At 31.4% G+C, this 17,569-nt stretch overlaps 2 protein-coding genes across 3 annotated transcripts; one reads left to right on the top strand and one right to left on the bottom strand.

Moving 5' to 3' along the window:
• Positions 1–743: 743 nt before the first annotated feature.
• On the top strand, positions 744–6,531 carry LOC114416660 (plant cysteine oxidase 3-like). 2 transcript variants are annotated; one of them, XM_028381614.1, is made up of 5 exons: positions 744–1,014; positions 1,918–2,069; positions 2,751–2,913; positions 3,851–4,048; positions 6,292–6,531. In XM_028381614.1, exons 1-5 carry the CDS (start codon positions 858–860, stop codon positions 6,312–6,314), a joined length of 693 nt encoding a protein of 230 aa, XP_028237415.1. In that variant the 5' UTR covers positions 744–857; the 3' UTR covers positions 6,315–6,531. The 2 variants fall into 2 exon arrangements, with proteins under 2 accessions (XP_028237415.1, XP_028237414.1); XM_028381613.1 differs by having other exon boundaries at positions 752–1,014; positions 5,783–6,531.
• Positions 6,532–7,934: 1,403 nt separating this feature from the next.
• LOC114416661 (enolase 1, chloroplastic-like) lies at positions 7,935–12,314 on the bottom strand. Its single transcript, XM_028381615.1, has 7 exons — positions 11,627–12,314; positions 10,386–10,693; positions 9,847–10,001; positions 9,448–9,765; positions 9,081–9,227; positions 8,943–8,993; positions 7,935–8,495 (listed from the first exon to the last, which is right to left on the bottom strand). The coding sequence occupies exons 1-7, from the start codon at positions 12,046–12,048 to the stop codon at positions 8,430–8,432; spliced, it is 1,467 nt and encodes a 488-aa protein (XP_028237416.1). The 5' UTR covers positions 12,049–12,314; the 3' UTR covers positions 7,935–8,429.
• Between the last annotated feature and the right edge of the window lie 5,255 nt (positions 12,315–17,569).

A 17,569-nucleotide genomic window follows, 5' to 3' on the forward strand; every position in this document is an offset into this window, starting at 1 on the left:
GAAGTACATCGACTAAAAGGTAAAGTTTTACCAATAATACACAGAAAAAATAAATAATTAAATTATTATTGTTTATATCTTATTTAATTTTATAATTATTCCTTTATTGTTTTCATCTACATATTAGATGTTTAAAAATAATATTTAGCTCTAAAAGGTTTTTACAAAATATCTTAATTATTTATATATTTTATTGAATATGATAATTATCCTTATTTTAGTTATATTAATTTCTTTTATTGTCATTTGATTCTCTATTTTTTTATATTGTATGATTTTTTTACATATAATGAACAAAATTAACAAAAGTAAAAACTTATTAAATGATTCTAAGTTAAAGAGTTAAATTTAAAATAAAAAAAAGGATAACTACAATTTTTTAAAATAAAATCAAAGAAACAAAGATTCAAGATTGAATTTATCAATATTAATTAATAAAAATTATTTTTTTATTATCTTTAAATTAACATATTTTAATAAAAAATAATAATACAATAAACAATAAAAATGATTTTTATAAAAATAGATGATAATTAAATTTCTGAAAATAATCTTACTGATACACGGACGCGGATTGTTATCGGATTTCAGCGTAAAATTTACTTGTCGACACTATTTGTTGTTTTTAATTTTTTTATGAGTAATTATTGTTTTTAATTTTTGTACAAAGAAGTTAAATTTTCAAGTGAAAAGAAAGAAATAACTGTGGGCAGAGAGAAACAGGGGAAATACCGCATTTTGGTTGAAGTAAAATAATGGTTTTGTTATGGATCGTAGATTGACACTGACCAATCCCATGTCAAAAATTACGACAATTATTATCTGATAAGCTGAGGGTAGTTATAGAGAACAAGGACATGGTTTTCTCTTCACTTCGCGGGTACTTTAGTATGAGGCAACAAAGCTCCAAGGTTCAGGCTTTGTATGACCATTGCAAAACCATCTTATCACCCTCTGGCTCTGGAACAGCCCCTCCTTCGTCCCAAGCTCTGATGAAGCTTTCTTCGATTCTGGGTATGTCTCTTTTGTTGTTCTAAACGTTCAAGTTTGCAGCTTTTTCTCCAATTAAGCAAAAAAAAAAATGTATTTTTTTTTGTTTTTTAGATTGGTTAATGTTCAGTTGGTCCAATTGGGATTTTGGGGGTGTTTTAAGTTGCTTGTGTTGGGAACATTGTTGGGACGAGTTTGGTCTTTTACGGTTAAATTGAAGCGATGGTTGGTTTTTGATTTTTTTTTAGATGATGTTTTATGTTATTATGTTAATGCATAAAAGTTCTAAGATTGATTTGGTTTTGAAGAATGAGAATATGCTCCAATAAGACTGTGGGAAAAAAAAAAAAAACTATTAGGAAAGATGCATGGAGTAAGACCAATATAACTTCAACGCTGTGAAAGCTGCGTGCTTGGACTTGTAATGTAGGTAATTTTTTATTATTGTAAATTTGTAATTACTGTTTAGTCTAGGTAATTTTACTTCTTGGAGAGGTCCAAGATGAATTGTAGAAGAAGAAAGTAGATTTGGTCATTTTTACTTTTTGGGGTTCTTACACTATGTAAGCAATCATATTAGAAGGATTGCAAAACTGAAAGGATGTTTTGAAGAGTTGATTTGTGGGAATTTGGCATGTTGCTGGATTCTGATGTCACTGATTTTGAGCAATTATTCAATGAGTATAGAGAAATATGATATCGGTCAATTGTTGTCAGGTTTGATTTGTTCAGCAAAGTGACCTTAGCTCTATTTTATCTCTGCATATTGTTAAGGTATTTATTCTGTTTCTGCTGCATTTTATAAATTGGAGGTTTCCTATCAAAATCCAGATTATTTTTCACATATTTTTGAATTTTGAAATGAAGATGTTACATTGCTTTGGATAATGGAATCTTAATCTTTGTTAATTATTCATGGCTTGGCAGACACTATTCAACCGGCTGATGTTGGCCTTAAGGAAGAAACTGCAGATGATGATCGAGGGCTTGGATTTTTTGGTGCTAATGCACTTAGTAGAGTAACTCGTTGGGCTCAACCAATAACATATGTGGACATTCATGAATGTGACAGTTTTACGGTGAGCTTTACCATTTTAGTACACACCACTGTAAGACAACTATGCATATTAGCATGGTGTTGCATGTCAAAGCCATTGAGCTCATAAGACTGTGGCTAAAAGTGCAACACAGCAAACCAAATTGAAAAAAAAACTTAATCCATAAGCCATGGCCATTTGAACATTTCAGACTCGTGTCAGATTCTGTTTGTATTTTGAATGATTGAACTGAAGAATTAAGATAGCATTGGTTTATCCGTGTGCAAGCAGTGTATGAACATGTTGGCTAATTTCAACCTCAGCATGGTAGCAATATGTTAAACATCTATGTTACTTATTTGCTCTTTCTTCTCTTTTCCAGCACTATGGTAGTCAACATTTATGTTTGTATTTCGTATGTATGTTGCATTAGTAGACTGCCTCTGCACTGCACTGCACTGCTGCAGGGTTTCATGTCTATGTCAGTGTATGTTTATTTGTTTATTTTTTTTCATTATTCTTGTCTTCTGAGTACTGGTATAAGGTGTTTATGTTACAATCCATTTATTCAAATATAGCCAAACTATTCCTTGTATTCTTTTAATTGGGTTGATCATGATGTTTACATTCTAATTCTAGCATCAATTATTGTGATTTTCTGTGACCATTCAACCTGTATGAAATGAGATTTACACTTAACGTAAGCAATGTGGATTGGTGCAGATGTGTATATTTTGTTTCCCTACTTCTTCAGTTATTCCTCTCCATGATCATCCTGGGATGACTGTATTTAGCAAACTTCTCTATGGCTCTTTGCATGTGAAAGGTTATGACTGGGTTGAGCCTCCCTGCATCATAGAAAGCAAAGGACCTGGATATGGTCAAGGTCTGACTTGTATATTGCATTTACTTATGAATTGACTTTCTTATTTCCTCTGTTTCTGTTTCGTATTTTTATTTTTTTAATTTTAAATATGTTTTTGTTTTTTCAGTAAGACGAGATTGTTGTTAATTAGTCATTTGAACTTCAATTGCCTTGTCCCATCATATTGTATAGTCTATATTATCCTCCTTTGGAACCTTATTTTTCATAATGTTTCAAATTATATACTCTAGATCTTCCTCAATTTAATAAATACAAATAATGCTTTTGGTTCAAATGTCTATCTGTCTTCATATACATCTGGATATTACATTTCTCCTGGCTACATGAGAACCATGCAGAAAATAGACATGGTTGGTGATTGGTGTAATAGAATTGGGGGGAATATTTTGTATCAATTGTTCACTCTATCTTAGATCTACTGAAAGACTATGTTTTGTTTTTTCTGATTCGATTCAAGGGGTTGATTGTTTATTTTTGTTCATCCAATCTAATATACTTATAATACAAAACCCAATAACTTACCTAGTTGCTATTTGTTTCATCTCTTTATTATCCCTTTACTTTGGCTATCAATGGGTAGACTGGAGATGCAGACTATTTGATATGTCTTTCCCCTTTGTCTACTAATAAAGCGGAAAAAAGAATGACAGTTGTTGGAAACTTTCAGCTCCTGTTATGATCTACTAAGACAGTGATTAAAATCCTTATAAGGCGGATTGCCTACAAGTAATAAATAATTCCATTATGCTATGTTTTGGCTCATGGTGATTTACATTCTTTATATATAATCTTCTGTAGATCTTTTTTTGAACATTAGATGATGTAAAAATTATCATGTTAATGGCTTATACATCCTGCTCTTCTGATCCTTATTTTGAAGTTACTTGTTATTTGTCAATTGATTTCATTATTTTGTTTTACTTTTCCTTTGATGCAGTACGACTAGCAAAGTTAGCAGTTGATAAGGTCTTGAATGCACTGTGTGATACATCAGTTTTATATCCCAAACACGGAAATCTGCACTGTTTTGCAGCAGTGACACCTTGTGCCATGCTAGACATTCTCACACCTCCTTACAGAGAAGAGGAAGGAAGGAGTTGTACTTATTATCATGATTATCCTTATTCAGCATTCTGTAAGTAACTGCTTAGTAATATTGCTTGTTTTCTATACATCATAATATATAGCAGTGATCAAGGTTTTAATTGCAGGTCACATCACATGATGCAATTGCAACATTTCGGTTGTGGTAATTGCTGTAACCACAGTAGGCCGTGATTGTGCATTGCATCACCCAAAATTGGCCTGTAATAACAACAACTTAGTAGAACTATAAGTCATTACATAAAAATAAGACCCTGTTTAGATAAACTTCTCCATAAATACTTATAGGAGAAGAAACTAAGAAGATAAAATGAATTGAGTTCTTCCGTAAGCTAAAAATCAACTCGTGCACATTAGCTTTTGGATAAGTTAAATGAAAGGGTTTCTATGAAAGTTAAGAGCACAAGTGATTTTAGTTTATGGGAGAAGTTCAATTTATTTTACTTTCGTATTTTCTTCTTCAATAAATACTTATTGAGAAGTTGATATGATCCTCGATAGGAGTCATATTGTTTTTATGGATCGTCCTTGAGTTGGTTATCTTGTAACAAGAATTGAAGACGAAATAAGATAGATTAAGGTAGAAGAAGAGGAGAAACTAATGCATAGCAATAAAACAATTATATTAATGGCACAAACTATAAGAATAAAACAACAAAAGAACTAGAAAAAAATGGAATAGATAGGAAATGAAAAGGAAGGCGACACACTCTAGGAAAGTGATAAGCCAAGCGAGGAATCACCACAAAGGTATGGAAACATTTGATAAGATGCAAAGGAGGTTTTAATTCAAGAACCAAAAAGAGGAGTCACTGCTCTACTCAGTAAACCTTATATATTATTTAACTCTCAAAATGAAAGAGATTACATCCCTATTTATAGAATTACTAGACAGCACACTTCTAATAAGGTCGGTAGCTAACCCTAATCTTAGGAAACATGAACAAAAAGCCCAAACAAGTTTAAGGCTTAAATTACAACTTAAATAAAAATAACCTTATTCTAGAATTAAAACTTGGGCTCCTAATTTACACCAAATCAGCCCATTTATTAAAATTAAAAATTGCTCTAGAAACACTTAAATAAAATGAAATAAAAAGTAGGTTGCAGGCCCATGTTGGTGCATTATTAGGTTGGCCTTCTTCCACTTAAATCAAGTGCACCATCATGGGCTCCCTTCTCCCATTTTAGGCTTGACCATGTAATGTGTTGATAACCTCTAAATTCTCCTTCGGTCTCTTTACTCTTTCTTTCATTGGTATTTCTAGCCCAACTACGGGGTCATTCATCCCTTTGAGTTCTTCCTTTCTCAAGTTCTTTTAGTCCAGTTGAGGGATCTCGTGAGAAATGTTTGTTTTTTTTTTTAGAAAAAGGAAGGTCAAAACATCAAAATTAGAGGGAACATTGCACCCACCCCCTAATTAACACTGATATGGGATAAGACATCATTTTGATATGATTGTTTCTTTATTTACATTATTGATTTAGTTTCCTACTTACTATTTGTATGTAATTGATTTATCTTGATTATTATCCCTACAATTAAGGGATTAGGTTATTACTGTAATTAAACATTGATCACTATTAATAAACAGCCAAGGGGACATTCTCTTTAGGCATTTAGAATATACAATTCAGATATTCAAATCTAAAAGTATATTGATGCTCTTAGGAAGTTAGAATCCTTTTTATAGAACTCACATTCTTTTAGGAAGTGAGTCAAATATGAGATTTCCATGAGTGATTTTCTTGATGGGCTCTGCAGCAGCTGGAAATGCACCTATACGTGATGGGGAAGAGGAGGAATATGTGTGGCTCGCAGAGTTAGAATCACCTAGTGATCTTTATATGCGCCAGGGGGTATATGCGGGTCCAGCTATTCAGTTTTAGCTCTGCTTGCTTGGATTTAAAAGCAATTGCATTTGCATGTTTCCTGCTGTGAAGGGTGGATGATATTAATGCCTGAAAATATATACTTATCCCATTTTGCTCTTGCTCCTGGAACCTAGTGACAAGAGGATCTAAAATGATCATGGAGGGCGTGTTCTGGTTAATTTATGCTTCCATTTGCTGGATGCATATTTTGAGCAAAGATTTTGATACATAAATCTGCAGTTTCTCATTGCCTTGGAACAACAAATCTTTGCTATGGTTACTGGTGGCCATTGTGTTTCATACCATGTTCCCTCATTATTAAATGTTCTAGATGTTCTTTCCTTGCAGTTGCACATAAGCATAATTATTTTGTAATGATCCTCATAAATATGTTGTTAGGTACAAAATGGATTCCCCTGTAGCCGTATCAAAGTATGGTAATATATTATCATGGAAAAAGATATCCTGTGGCATCAGCGTCTCTTTGGCAGTAGCAGATGTAAATTTAGTCGAGCTTGAGTACTGTAGTCTTAGCTTTGCAAAAACTAAACTTGGCTCATTTATTTAAACAAGTCTAACTGAAAGGTCGAACTTGACTCATTTATTCAAAGTATGACTCGAGGTTGGCTTGATTGAAAACTCCAAGGCTTGCATGACTTGTTTAGTTGATTTATAATTTAATTATTTTTTCTTTTATGAAAAATGTTTTTAAATTAGTTATTAACTTTATCGATTTAGTTCTACTTAATAAGCATTTTAATACCATATAGTAATCTAAAAATAGAAATGTGTTCAATATTTAATATGAATTCAAACATTATATACGATTACATTTTCATAATCCAATAAACAAAAAATTCATGACTTTTTTATTCCTACAGAAAAGAAACTTCAAAATTCATTTTAATGTTTTCAGCAAAGTGTTTCATACTTCCATAATGAATATATAAATAACGAAGGATAATAAAGTTATCATCATCAATCTAAATAAGAGTTATTCATGAGTTGTTGGTATCGATCTTGTAAAGTATGACTCATTTATATAATGGAGCGAAGTTTTAAGGTTGAATTTGTTTATTTATTTAAACAGACAATCTTAAACCAACATTTAACAAGTTGAACTCAAATAATTCATGAATATCAACTCATTTACATTCCTATTGGGAAATGTCATTTGATTTGCCAATTTCCTAATAAATTCTAAAATTATGAGCCAAATAAAGACAACATAATTTTTACGAATAAAATTATACAAACTAATATAACAAAAAATATAAAGAATAAAGCCAATTTATAAAAAAAAATCTAGAGACAAATCTTAAAATGTGTTTAAGAACTAAAAGGATGTTTGGTAGGGAGAAGTTTCTCCAAGAATCATCAATCCTAAAAATTATGTTTCCTAAGAATGAATAAAAATTGTTTAATTGACCATTGAGAATGTTTACCTAAGTTTCCTAGAAATTAAAGAATAATATATTTTTCCTGATTATTTTAATTATTTATTATATTATATAATTTAATAAAAAATAACATGATTTTTTCATTGTATTAACAAAAATTAAACTAGGCAAAATAAGATTCCTACCACCCCACAGACAAATTTTCATGAAAAACCGATTAAAAAATATTTGGAGAGCATTGGATAAGGGAGAAAATTTTTCATGTCCGAAAATCACTATTTCTGAAAATAATAAATCCAAGCAATTATGTTTCCTGAGAATAAAACTTATTTAGTTAATCATTGAAATCTTAAGATAAGTTTCCAAAGAGTTACATAATATTATTATCACATTAAATAATTTAATAAAAAGTAAAATGATATTTTACTATAGTGAAAAAGAATACTCGAAAAAATAAGATTATCGACTCCTTCCATTAAAAAGTTTACATGAAAAACTGATTAAAAAACATTTATAATAAACATCATTTCTCAATAATGTTATTCTTTAAAAATTGATGCCAAACATGAAAAACTCATTTCAAACCTATGATTATCGGAAAACAAAAAATTTAGCTCCTACCAAACGCCCAAAGACAAAAACTATTGCTGGGTCTAAAATTAAAATTAAGGAATTCCTTTCAAGTCGCAGGGTGAAAGGAGAAACAAATTCCAAATCATATCGCTAATGCCAGGTGTAACACAGACGGGACTTGTCCACAAGCTATGTAGAGAAGTACCATTACAAACACTGAACTACCAAACAGCAATGCCTAAACCTCTCCCTTCTTCAAAGGATTACACAGTATATATCTAATTGCCGGAAGCAGAGGGACTAATTCACAAGTAGGTCTCTTTAAAAAAAAAAAAAAAGTTACACTGATGGAACCATGTTACCGCACCAAGTTATCATCAAATCACATGATAATTATTTCAGTTCAAAACACATCTTAGGCTAACTCATCAAGTAGATCTGAAAATCCCAGAAGGCTAGCATCTATATCAAAACTCAGGATTTTCCTTGGTAAATCAATGATGACAATGACTCTGATGCAGAAATATTTCCAGAATAAGATTTTTAAGATCACTTGTGTTCACTCTAAGGTGATCTGAAAGCTTCACCGGCATATTGCACACTTCCAAGTTCCTCTTCAATCCGAAGAAGCTGAAAAGAAATTGAATAAATTTGCGATGGAGAATGTGTATTAGATCACTCCATTATCATGCTAGCGATTGAATGCTAAAGAAGCATTCTAAAAATTACTTTTCAGGAACAATGATATTTTATAAAAACAATAAATGAAGATTGAAACTGAGACATACTGAATAGAAACATTGACATAAATCAGTAACTCTAACTCTACTTAATTATACTGTTTTGTGTTTCACTTTTAACAATCTTTTATCTTGACAAGTCCATTTCAAGCCCAAATAATGAATATAACTGTACCAAAAGAAAAATGAAGTTAAAGTAGGTCAGAAACAAATATACATATATGCTGAAATTTGATTAATGAACACACTTTGCAACAGTCTTAGTCATAATGATTTCTATGTTGTCATAGGGTGACCTAAAACCTTGAATCAAAGAGGAACACAACATTCCAATTACCTGATTATACTTTGCCAATCGCTCACTTCGGCAAGGAGCACCAGTCTTTATCTGGAGGACAGAATTTGGATAATCAATATGAAAGTGATAACACCACAGTACAATGTATGGTAGCTAAAAAGATTAAGGATATAGAACCTGTCCACTGGCCAAGCCAACAGAGAGATCAGCAATGAAGTTATCCTCAGTTTCACCACTCCGATGACTAACCATGACACCCCAACCTGCAGCCTTTGAGTCAAGTGCAGCCTGAATAGATTCAGTCACTGTACCAATTTGGTTAACCTGCAGTCATTGGATAACAGAAAAAACCAAAGGAATCATTAATTGCAGCTGTAAATTCAGCCAACATGCAGCTGGTGTTTGATTAGTTTTGATAAGATGCAAATAAAAACAACTATCTTAAAGCAAGCTGCATGGAGGAAAAGCTGGAGAAACTAAACAAAAATGTAATGAAATGAAATAATTCTAATGATTGAAAGAAATTTTGTTTAAGGATGCTAACCTTTAGAAGCAAACCATTGCAAGCCTTCTTTTGGATGGCCTCAGCTATTCTCTTGGGATTTGTAACTAACAAATCATCTCCTACAAGTTGAATATCAACTGAAGAGAGAAGTGAAGCCCATGAACCCCAATCATCTTGATCAAATGGATCCTCAATTGACACAATGGGAAATTCTTTCACAAAATCTTTATATAGTTGACCAAGACTCTGGGCAGAGTGAACATGAGCTCCATCATTTGGTTGTTTCTTGAAGTTCAAATCATACTTCCCATCCTTAGTGTAAAACTCTGAAGCTGCAACATCCATGCCTATTTTAATCTGCGCCATTGTTTTTTATTTCCAGATCAGCACAAGTGAATATTCAAATTATGTAACAGAAATAATCAAAGCATCACCCACCTTGCCAGTATAACCAGCTTTCTCAATAGCATCCATGAGTAAGACAAGCCCCTCCCTGTTATCTTGAACATTGGGAGCAAATCCTCCTTCATCTCCAACATTACATGCATCTTGTCCATATTTTGCCTTGATTATTCCCTTTAATACATGATAAACTGTTCCACCAGAAATAACCAAGTTAACTGATTGTCACCATATATAGATCACTGGTGTTAGATTGAAAAAATTATGGAATTTGTGCTATACATAATGTGCAGTCTGGAAAATTGGAGTTAAGATTAGCTATCAAATCATATGTAATACCTACCTAAGCACCTAATATTAGCACGGAAGTTAATATCTGAATTCATCAATTTACACTCGCCAAACAATTGAGTTATTGATGAAAAAGGCAGACATCACGTTGAATGCCAAAATGAGAAAATGCACACAAAAGATGTGTAATTACAGCCACAGCCCACAAGTCATATACAGTCACAAGTCACAACCATACTTCCTCAGTGTGGTTACAGTCAGTCACAAAGTAATAGGTTTCTAACCTTCACTGCCCATGCGGAATGCCTCAGCAAATGAAGTGGCTCCAACTGGTAGTATCATAAATTCTTGCATAGCCAGATTATTCCCAGCATGACTTCCCCCATTTATAACATTGAAAGCTGGAACTGGCATAACAAGTTCCTTTGTTCCTGAAATCTCCTGGATGTGCTTGTACAAGGGAACTCCCTTTGCCCCTGCACCAGCTCTACATACACTCAGTGAAACTCCCAATATTGCATTAGCCCCTAGTTTTGATTTGTTAGGAGTTCCATCAATTTCCAGCATAATAGCATCCACATCAGCTTGATTCCTTGACAAACACAGCCGTAAATATCAGCCGTACTACCCAAAACTTCAAAAACAGAACCCAATATCTTTGTTAAGAGTATATGTAAATATAAAACAAGTTTCTATTTCTTTTCTTCCTTTCAAAGTGCCAAGCACAACACTCAAAAAGTGGTGTCCAACTCACAGTGTATAGCAAGCTACATACACCTAGCTCAGAAAAACTTCAGCTAACTCCATATCATAATATTTCACATAAATTTTATTCAAAGCTGTTTCTACTTTCTACTGCATCAGTACAAATCCTAAGCTTTTGATATACTACATGTATAGTTGAGTGTGTGTTTCGACAAGCATTTGCAAAAAAAAAAAAAAAAAATAGAATTGATAAAAAAGAATCTTATTGGAAATGATACTATTCGATGCATTTGCAAAATTAATTTTGAAGTAAAGCAACTTATGCTTGAATGTTGTTACCCTGAAACAAAGTTTGATGCAATACTTACTGCATTTTTTTTTTTTGCACAGCTGATGCAATACTTACTGTAATTTTTTCAACTTAATGCAAAAAAGCTATTTTTACGACATTTAATCAAACCGAAAGTTTGTAAGAAAAATCAATTTTACTGAACAATAATCAGACGTATGTGGTGACAACAAAAGACACTGAACAATAGCTTTCATTCCTTATTCTCAACACTTTATAACATTTTCTCAACATAATCGCAAAATCACCCTTCTCTCTTCTTCTCTTCCTCTCTTCCAAACACTCAGACGAAACCTTCTAATTATACAAACATAACGTTCCCCGTTATTTCTCCCAACCTACCCTTCATTCCTTTTACGTTCAACAACAACAGCAACGCGCAACAAACAAGAAGTGTTCGCAGGGGGAAAATGGTCAAGGCATTAATTAGTTAACCAAGAAACAGATGAAGGAAGGAAGAAAGTCCGTTACCTAACGTCGACGCCAACGAGTTTGGGAGCCAAGACCTCGTTGATGTTCCTAACGGCGTTAAGAACTCCCTTCCCGCCGTAAACGCTCTTGTCCCCGTCCCTCAGCTCCAACGCCTCGTAAATCCCCGTCGACGCGCCGCTCGGCACCGCCGATCGGAAAAGCCCGTTCGCCACCAGGTCCACCTCCACCGTCGGGTTCCCGCGGCTGTCCACGATCTGCCGCGCCTTCACTGACTTCACCTTACACTCCCTCACCGCCGTAACCGCCGGCGCCGGAGACTCCGTGGCGGCGGCGCGCACGGCAAGTGAGCGCTGCGGGCTCCTCAAGGGGACGCTTTGCGGGGCCCGCAAAGGGCGAGAGGCGGCGAAAGAGGAGGAAGACGGTGCTTTAATGGCTGGTTGATGAGTCAAATTCAAAGCCATTGTTTTGTGAAGTGTTTTGAGTTTGGTTTGTTGAAATGGAAAGAATGTTTTGTGTTTTGAGGTTTTTGAAGTGAGGTGCAATGTGCAATGGGTTTTATTTATGTGAAGGTTGTAGTGTTGTTGGGGTTGGTGAGGGGCGATGAAACTTACTTAAGTCAAGTGGAAGAGAAGCCTAAAAAACAACGCCTTTTGGAGGTTGTTGGAAACACCATCACTCTCCAAGTGAAGAGGTGGTATGCTGTGCATGTTTCCACTTGTTTTCTATGCTTTGTACTTGCCAAAATTATAATTTCTGGTCAACTGTCTCAATTTTTTTTATCCCAGGAAATTGAATTTGATAGTACGAGATTTACTATACTCATACACACTCACTTCAAAGTGTTCCAATTAATAGCGCGATGAAATACTGGTACAATACTATGTTCGATTTTTGGAAGAAATATGCTTTTTGGTTTTTATATTTTTATCAAATCTTGTTTTTAATCCTTAAAATTTCTTATCTTTTAATTTAGTTACTAAATTTTTAAAATAATTTATTTTTAATCCTTCCTTCCTTGCAAAATCTTCACTAACAGCGTTAACTTGTATCTAGCATGGCACACAGTGTTCTTTTCTCTCTTTTTTTTAGAAAAAATAATTAAAAATATGTGGAAAATTATTTATTACTTTTAAATGAAGTTATCAAACCTCTCTCCTAACACAAACCCACCTTTCAACGGTTCTATTTCTATCTTGATTTTTACCTTCATTCTTCAATAATTCATGTTGCAAATATGTTCACGTATCTTCTTTTGATTTTGTTTATCCATTGAAAGTAGTTTTGGAACAATGATGAGAGTCCCCCTTAGCAGTACACAGAAAGTTGGGACAACCAAGAGAAAGAGTGAAGTTTCTTTTTATTTTGATTCTTTTTAAAAATAAAACATTTAATTTCTATTAAATTTTTAATTCAAAATACCACTTGGAATAATGCATTGCCACATTTATAAAAATAATGGTCACGGTGTAATCTATGTGTCACGTAATGAATGACATCAACATGAGGAGAGACTAAAAATATATTTTTAATAAAAAAAAATAAGAATTAAATTGGATAATATGAAACTCCAGGAACAAAAACAAAAAAAATATAAGAATTAAAAACATATTTTCTCCTTGATTGTTTTTAAATAAATTGATTTTGATCAGAAATTAATTACCAGAAAATTAATTAATACTTCGTACTAATAAAAAGAAATGGTATTTTTAGTTAATTCACTTGACACTTTGACACCATTTTTGGTGACAATATGTTATTTATTTTATCCAAAATATTGTTGGCCAAATTTTAGTAATTGTGAGGATTAAAGTATGTATTTTTTGTTTGTTTTTTTATATAAAAAGTATTAATGTTCAATATTCATTTACTTAGATGGTGTCTTTAAACATAATTTTGATAAGGGGTGAGATTTTGAATAGGGAAAATTTAAATGTGATAATAAAGCTGAGGTTTTTTTTAAAAAAATCATATTTTATTTTTTTTATTGAAAATAATTTTATTCAAGTCGGATAGAATTACTATGAAAAATAAAGCTCTTCCTCCAACTATTTGACACAAATATGTGTACTCAAGACTTGATGGAATAATTTTACACCAATTTGTGTGTGTGTGTTTATAGACTTTGCATAAAGGGGTTCAAATTTGAACCACACTCAAAACCCTCTCATTCCTTTCATGAGCACTTTTGAAAGTTGATAAAAATTTTCATTTTCATGGTTTTTATGTGATTTATGTTGGTTTTGGGAATTGGGTGATATGAATGGTGTGAATGATGTGGAACTGTTGTGTGAGTGGTAGAAGGCTTTCGTCTTAGACTTAAAATCTCTTCCTTTCTTCCTCCCTTCATCTGGACCCCGAATTCTTTTCAATAATTAAAAACGGGAGAGTGTCCAATTTAATAATCCTACACCATAGGATTAAATTAACAACCCAGCTCTATTTAGAAAACCCTCCATTTCTCTTCCCCTTTTCTCACACCAATGTCAGCAAAACCTTTGTCATTTGGACCTTCACATTTGACGACTCCTGCTAGGCCGATACGGCATCTCGTACTCCAATCTAAACAAACAAAATTTCAATTCTATTATGAGGCTTTTTGTTTTTTCTCATTTTATCAACAAACAAAAATGGGTCTTGTTTCCTTGGCTTTATTCTTTTTTCTTCCTTTTTATTGATTTTTTTTTCTAATTTCAAGAGAAGCCATTTCAAAAAAAAAAAATGCTTAAGTGACCATTTTAGCTTTCCTTCCTATCTCATGTTGCACATCATTCAGATAAAGCTCACATTGGAGCATATTATGAAGCTTAACATAGGCTTGGGATTCCATACTTTTATTCAGAAAACAAAACAAAACATCTTGCTTGTTCTGTCTCCAAGATGAAATTAAGCACTATTAGAGACTTCAAGTTTTTGGATATAATGCAAAAACCTCAAAGATTGCACGATGCGTGCCTTGAATTTCGATTATGAAGGCGATGAGGTCCTTGAAGACCAAAGATGGAGAAGCATGAAGACTGGTTGAGAATGAAACACAATGTGCAGGTTCAAGAGAGATAAGAGAGAGTGTGTGTTTCTTTTTTGTTTGAAGAGGGACACGTAAAAAAATCACAATCGTTCATATAATCAAACATTTGAGACTTTTTTAATTGCACCTCCAGTTGACATTGCTATGGGAGAGGATCTAGATCCCTTCATCTCAAAGTTCATTGAGTTTGATGTAAGAGAAGCTTAAACTATATTTGATCTTATGTTTTGTGTGTTGAATCATTGTTTTGAGTTCATTAGAAGCATTTTAATTCAATATTCATGTTGGACATTGAAAAATTATGAATTGGAGTTCATTTGGAATCCATTGGAAGAGATTTTAGAAGAAAAATCACAATCTGACCTATCAAGGAATGACGCTTAAGCGTGATTTGAGGGTCTCTTAGGAACTGACATTAAGTACACTTTGAGCAACAATTGTTTTCCATCTGGATTTTGTATTGTATGTAATGTAATGTGTCATACTTTTATTTTCATACTCTCATAAAAAATATAATTTCATATTCGTGAATTAACTAAAAACTTTCTACTTGCTTTATAAATTAAAAAATCCATCCCTGGGTGCTATATTTTATATACATATAAATATAAATATATAAAAGAAAATTACAATTTTTTCCGGTAGAAAAAAATTATGACTAATTTATATAATTGAAAAGATAATAAACAAAAAGAGTAAATATATATTAATTATGTAAAACAAGTTTTAACTTTGATTGGAGAAAAATATTTTGTAAAAATGTTTATTGTCGTGAATTAGTGTAAATTTTACTACTTGTTTTTATAAAAAAAACTTATTCATCCCTGTGTGCGATATTTTATATGGTAAGTTAAGTTTAAACTTCTTACTATCATGAAAAATATTTATTTCCATTTGTTATATTCTCTTCACACTTTTCATTTCGTAAAATAAAATATTCAATAAATTAAGTATTTAAATAACGAAAAAGACAGCCATAAAAAATACATTCAAATTAAAATTATTATGATAAAAAATATAATTTCACCATAATAATTTATATACATATATATAAAGAGAAAGATGTGATAATCACAAATATAAAAATAAACATAAACAATTATTAAATAGTGAAAAAGACAGCCATAAAAAATACATTCAAATTAAAATTATAATAATGAAAAATATAATTTTACCGTAATAATATATATATATATATATATATATATATATATATATATATATATATATAAAGAGAAAGATGTGAATCCCAAATATGAAAATAAACACAAACAATTATTAAATAGTGTGATAAATTTTACTTTAATATTTTTTATCTAAATGACACCACAATTTTATCTTAATTAATAAACTATTCTATAAATAAATAAATAAATTTATTTTTAAATTTATTTTACGTCTCTCAAGTTTTTGAGGATCGCCTCTGCTGAACATGAAACTTAATTAATTCATCCCACTATAAGAGAATAATAACATTCCTCTCCTTAAAAAAAATAGCATTCCTCACGCGAGAAAAAATATATACTTTGAAACTTGATGCATCTAACCCCTAATAAAACCGATGCTTTAATATGCATTAAATATAAAAAAATATATTAGAGATAATGTATTTGATTAAAATATTTTAATATTTTGAATTTTAATATCATATTAGTACAAATTGTGCGTTCTTATAAATATAATAATTGCTCTGTTAAAAATACTAATTGTAAATTTATCAATATATGATCGATTTGAATTATAATTGAGAGAATTAAGAACATTTTATCAAAAGTAAAAGTTATTCTTAATAAAATATCAATAAAATATTTAAATATCTTCTAACATAATGTTAATATATTTAACCTTCATCATGGCGAAATTTAAAATTATATAAGAAAAAATTATAAGTTCATTAAATATTATACTAAATTTAAGCATTACACGGGACTACCGTTATGCATATTTATTATCATTTATAATGATCGATTGAAAATGTAATTAGGTCAGGAGAACTGAAATCATTATTTGAAAAGTAAAAGTTAGCCTTAAAAAATTGAATAAAATATTTAAATATCCAATAATATTTAAAAGTCCTTTTTGTAAAAAAAAAAAACCCTTTAAAAGTCCTATTTTTTGGACAGAACTTCATCCCTATATAATGATCTTTAAACTTACAAAGTGTTTTTTTATATATAATCTTTAAACACAGTGTTATTGTATTAAACCTTAAATACTCAACGTTACATTACGTGTACGCAGGCCAGTCAAGCAGATAAAATTCAAGTTTTAGGCCAATCCAAAAAAATAAAATAAAATAGTTTCCTATTAGTTTTTATAAAATAAATAAGTCTCATATGTTGACAAGAAATTTATCTATGTTGACAAAAAAAAAACTATTATATAACCATACATTATAAACTAAAATATTTCTCTTAAATTTTGTTTTAGGTTTAGTCTCACTCACTGTTTGTGTGTCTAATAATGTATCATTATTATATAATTTATATTGATGGGTTGAAACAATTGAGAGAATTACAATAACTATCTCAAAAATAAATATATCCTTGATAAAAAAAATAATAAAATTATTAAAAATCCATCTCATTATATCCAACCACTTATTATATTGAATTGTTGAATTTGTTTCCACATAGGTTTGAACCACAAATGACTCTGAATTTTAACATTCTTTTGTGAGTTCAAACATTGTTTTCAATGCCACATCATCTGGCATAGTTGAAACTCTAGATTTCCAATTTTTCCTGATTTGTTTTGCACTCACATGCTAAATGAAGGATTTGTAGCTTAAATTGTCATCAAGAATCGGTAAAAAAAAAAGAAAGTTTTTTTTAGTCTTCTTTGAAAGATGCCTATAATTTGCAAGTTTTTAATCCAGACATTAGATGAATCACAGAACACCACATCACATCTGCTGGCCACAGTGTATGCTTTGGAAAAACTCCTTACCCTCATTG

Source organism: Glycine soja, chromosome 6, assembly GCF_004193775.1.
Source record: "Glycine soja cultivar W05 chromosome 6, ASM419377v2, whole genome shotgun sequence".
Lineage (NCBI taxonomy): Eukaryota > Viridiplantae > Streptophyta > Magnoliopsida > Fabales > Fabaceae > Glycine > Glycine soja.

Excerpts from the sequence above, each read along its gene's own strand:
- LOC114416660 (XM_028381613.1), top strand. The coding sequence starts at position 858 with ATGGTTTTCTCTTCACTTCGCGGGTACTTTAGTATGAGGCAACAAAGC. Across the intron at positions 2,070-2,750 it reads ATGAATGTGACAGTTTTACG|ATGTGTATATTTTGTTTCCC; the intron begins GTGAGCTTTACC and ends GGATTGGTGCAG. Across the intron at positions 4,049-5,782 it reads TTATCCTTATTCAGCATTCT|CAGCTGGAAATGCACCTATA; the intron begins GTAAGTAACTGC and ends TGGGCTCTGCAG.
- LOC114416661 (XM_028381615.1), bottom strand. The coding sequence starts at position 12,048 with ATGGCTTTGAATTTGACTCATCAACCAGCCATTAAAGCACCGTCTTCC. Across the intron at positions 9,228-9,447 it reads GCAATGGTTTGCTTCTAAAG|GTTAACCAAATTGGTACAGT; the intron begins GTTAGCATCCTT and ends CAATGACTGCAG. Across the intron at positions 8,994-9,080 it reads TTGGCTTGGCCAGTGGACAG|ATAAAGACTGGTGCTCCTTG; the intron begins GTTCTATATCCT and ends TCTGTCCTCCAG.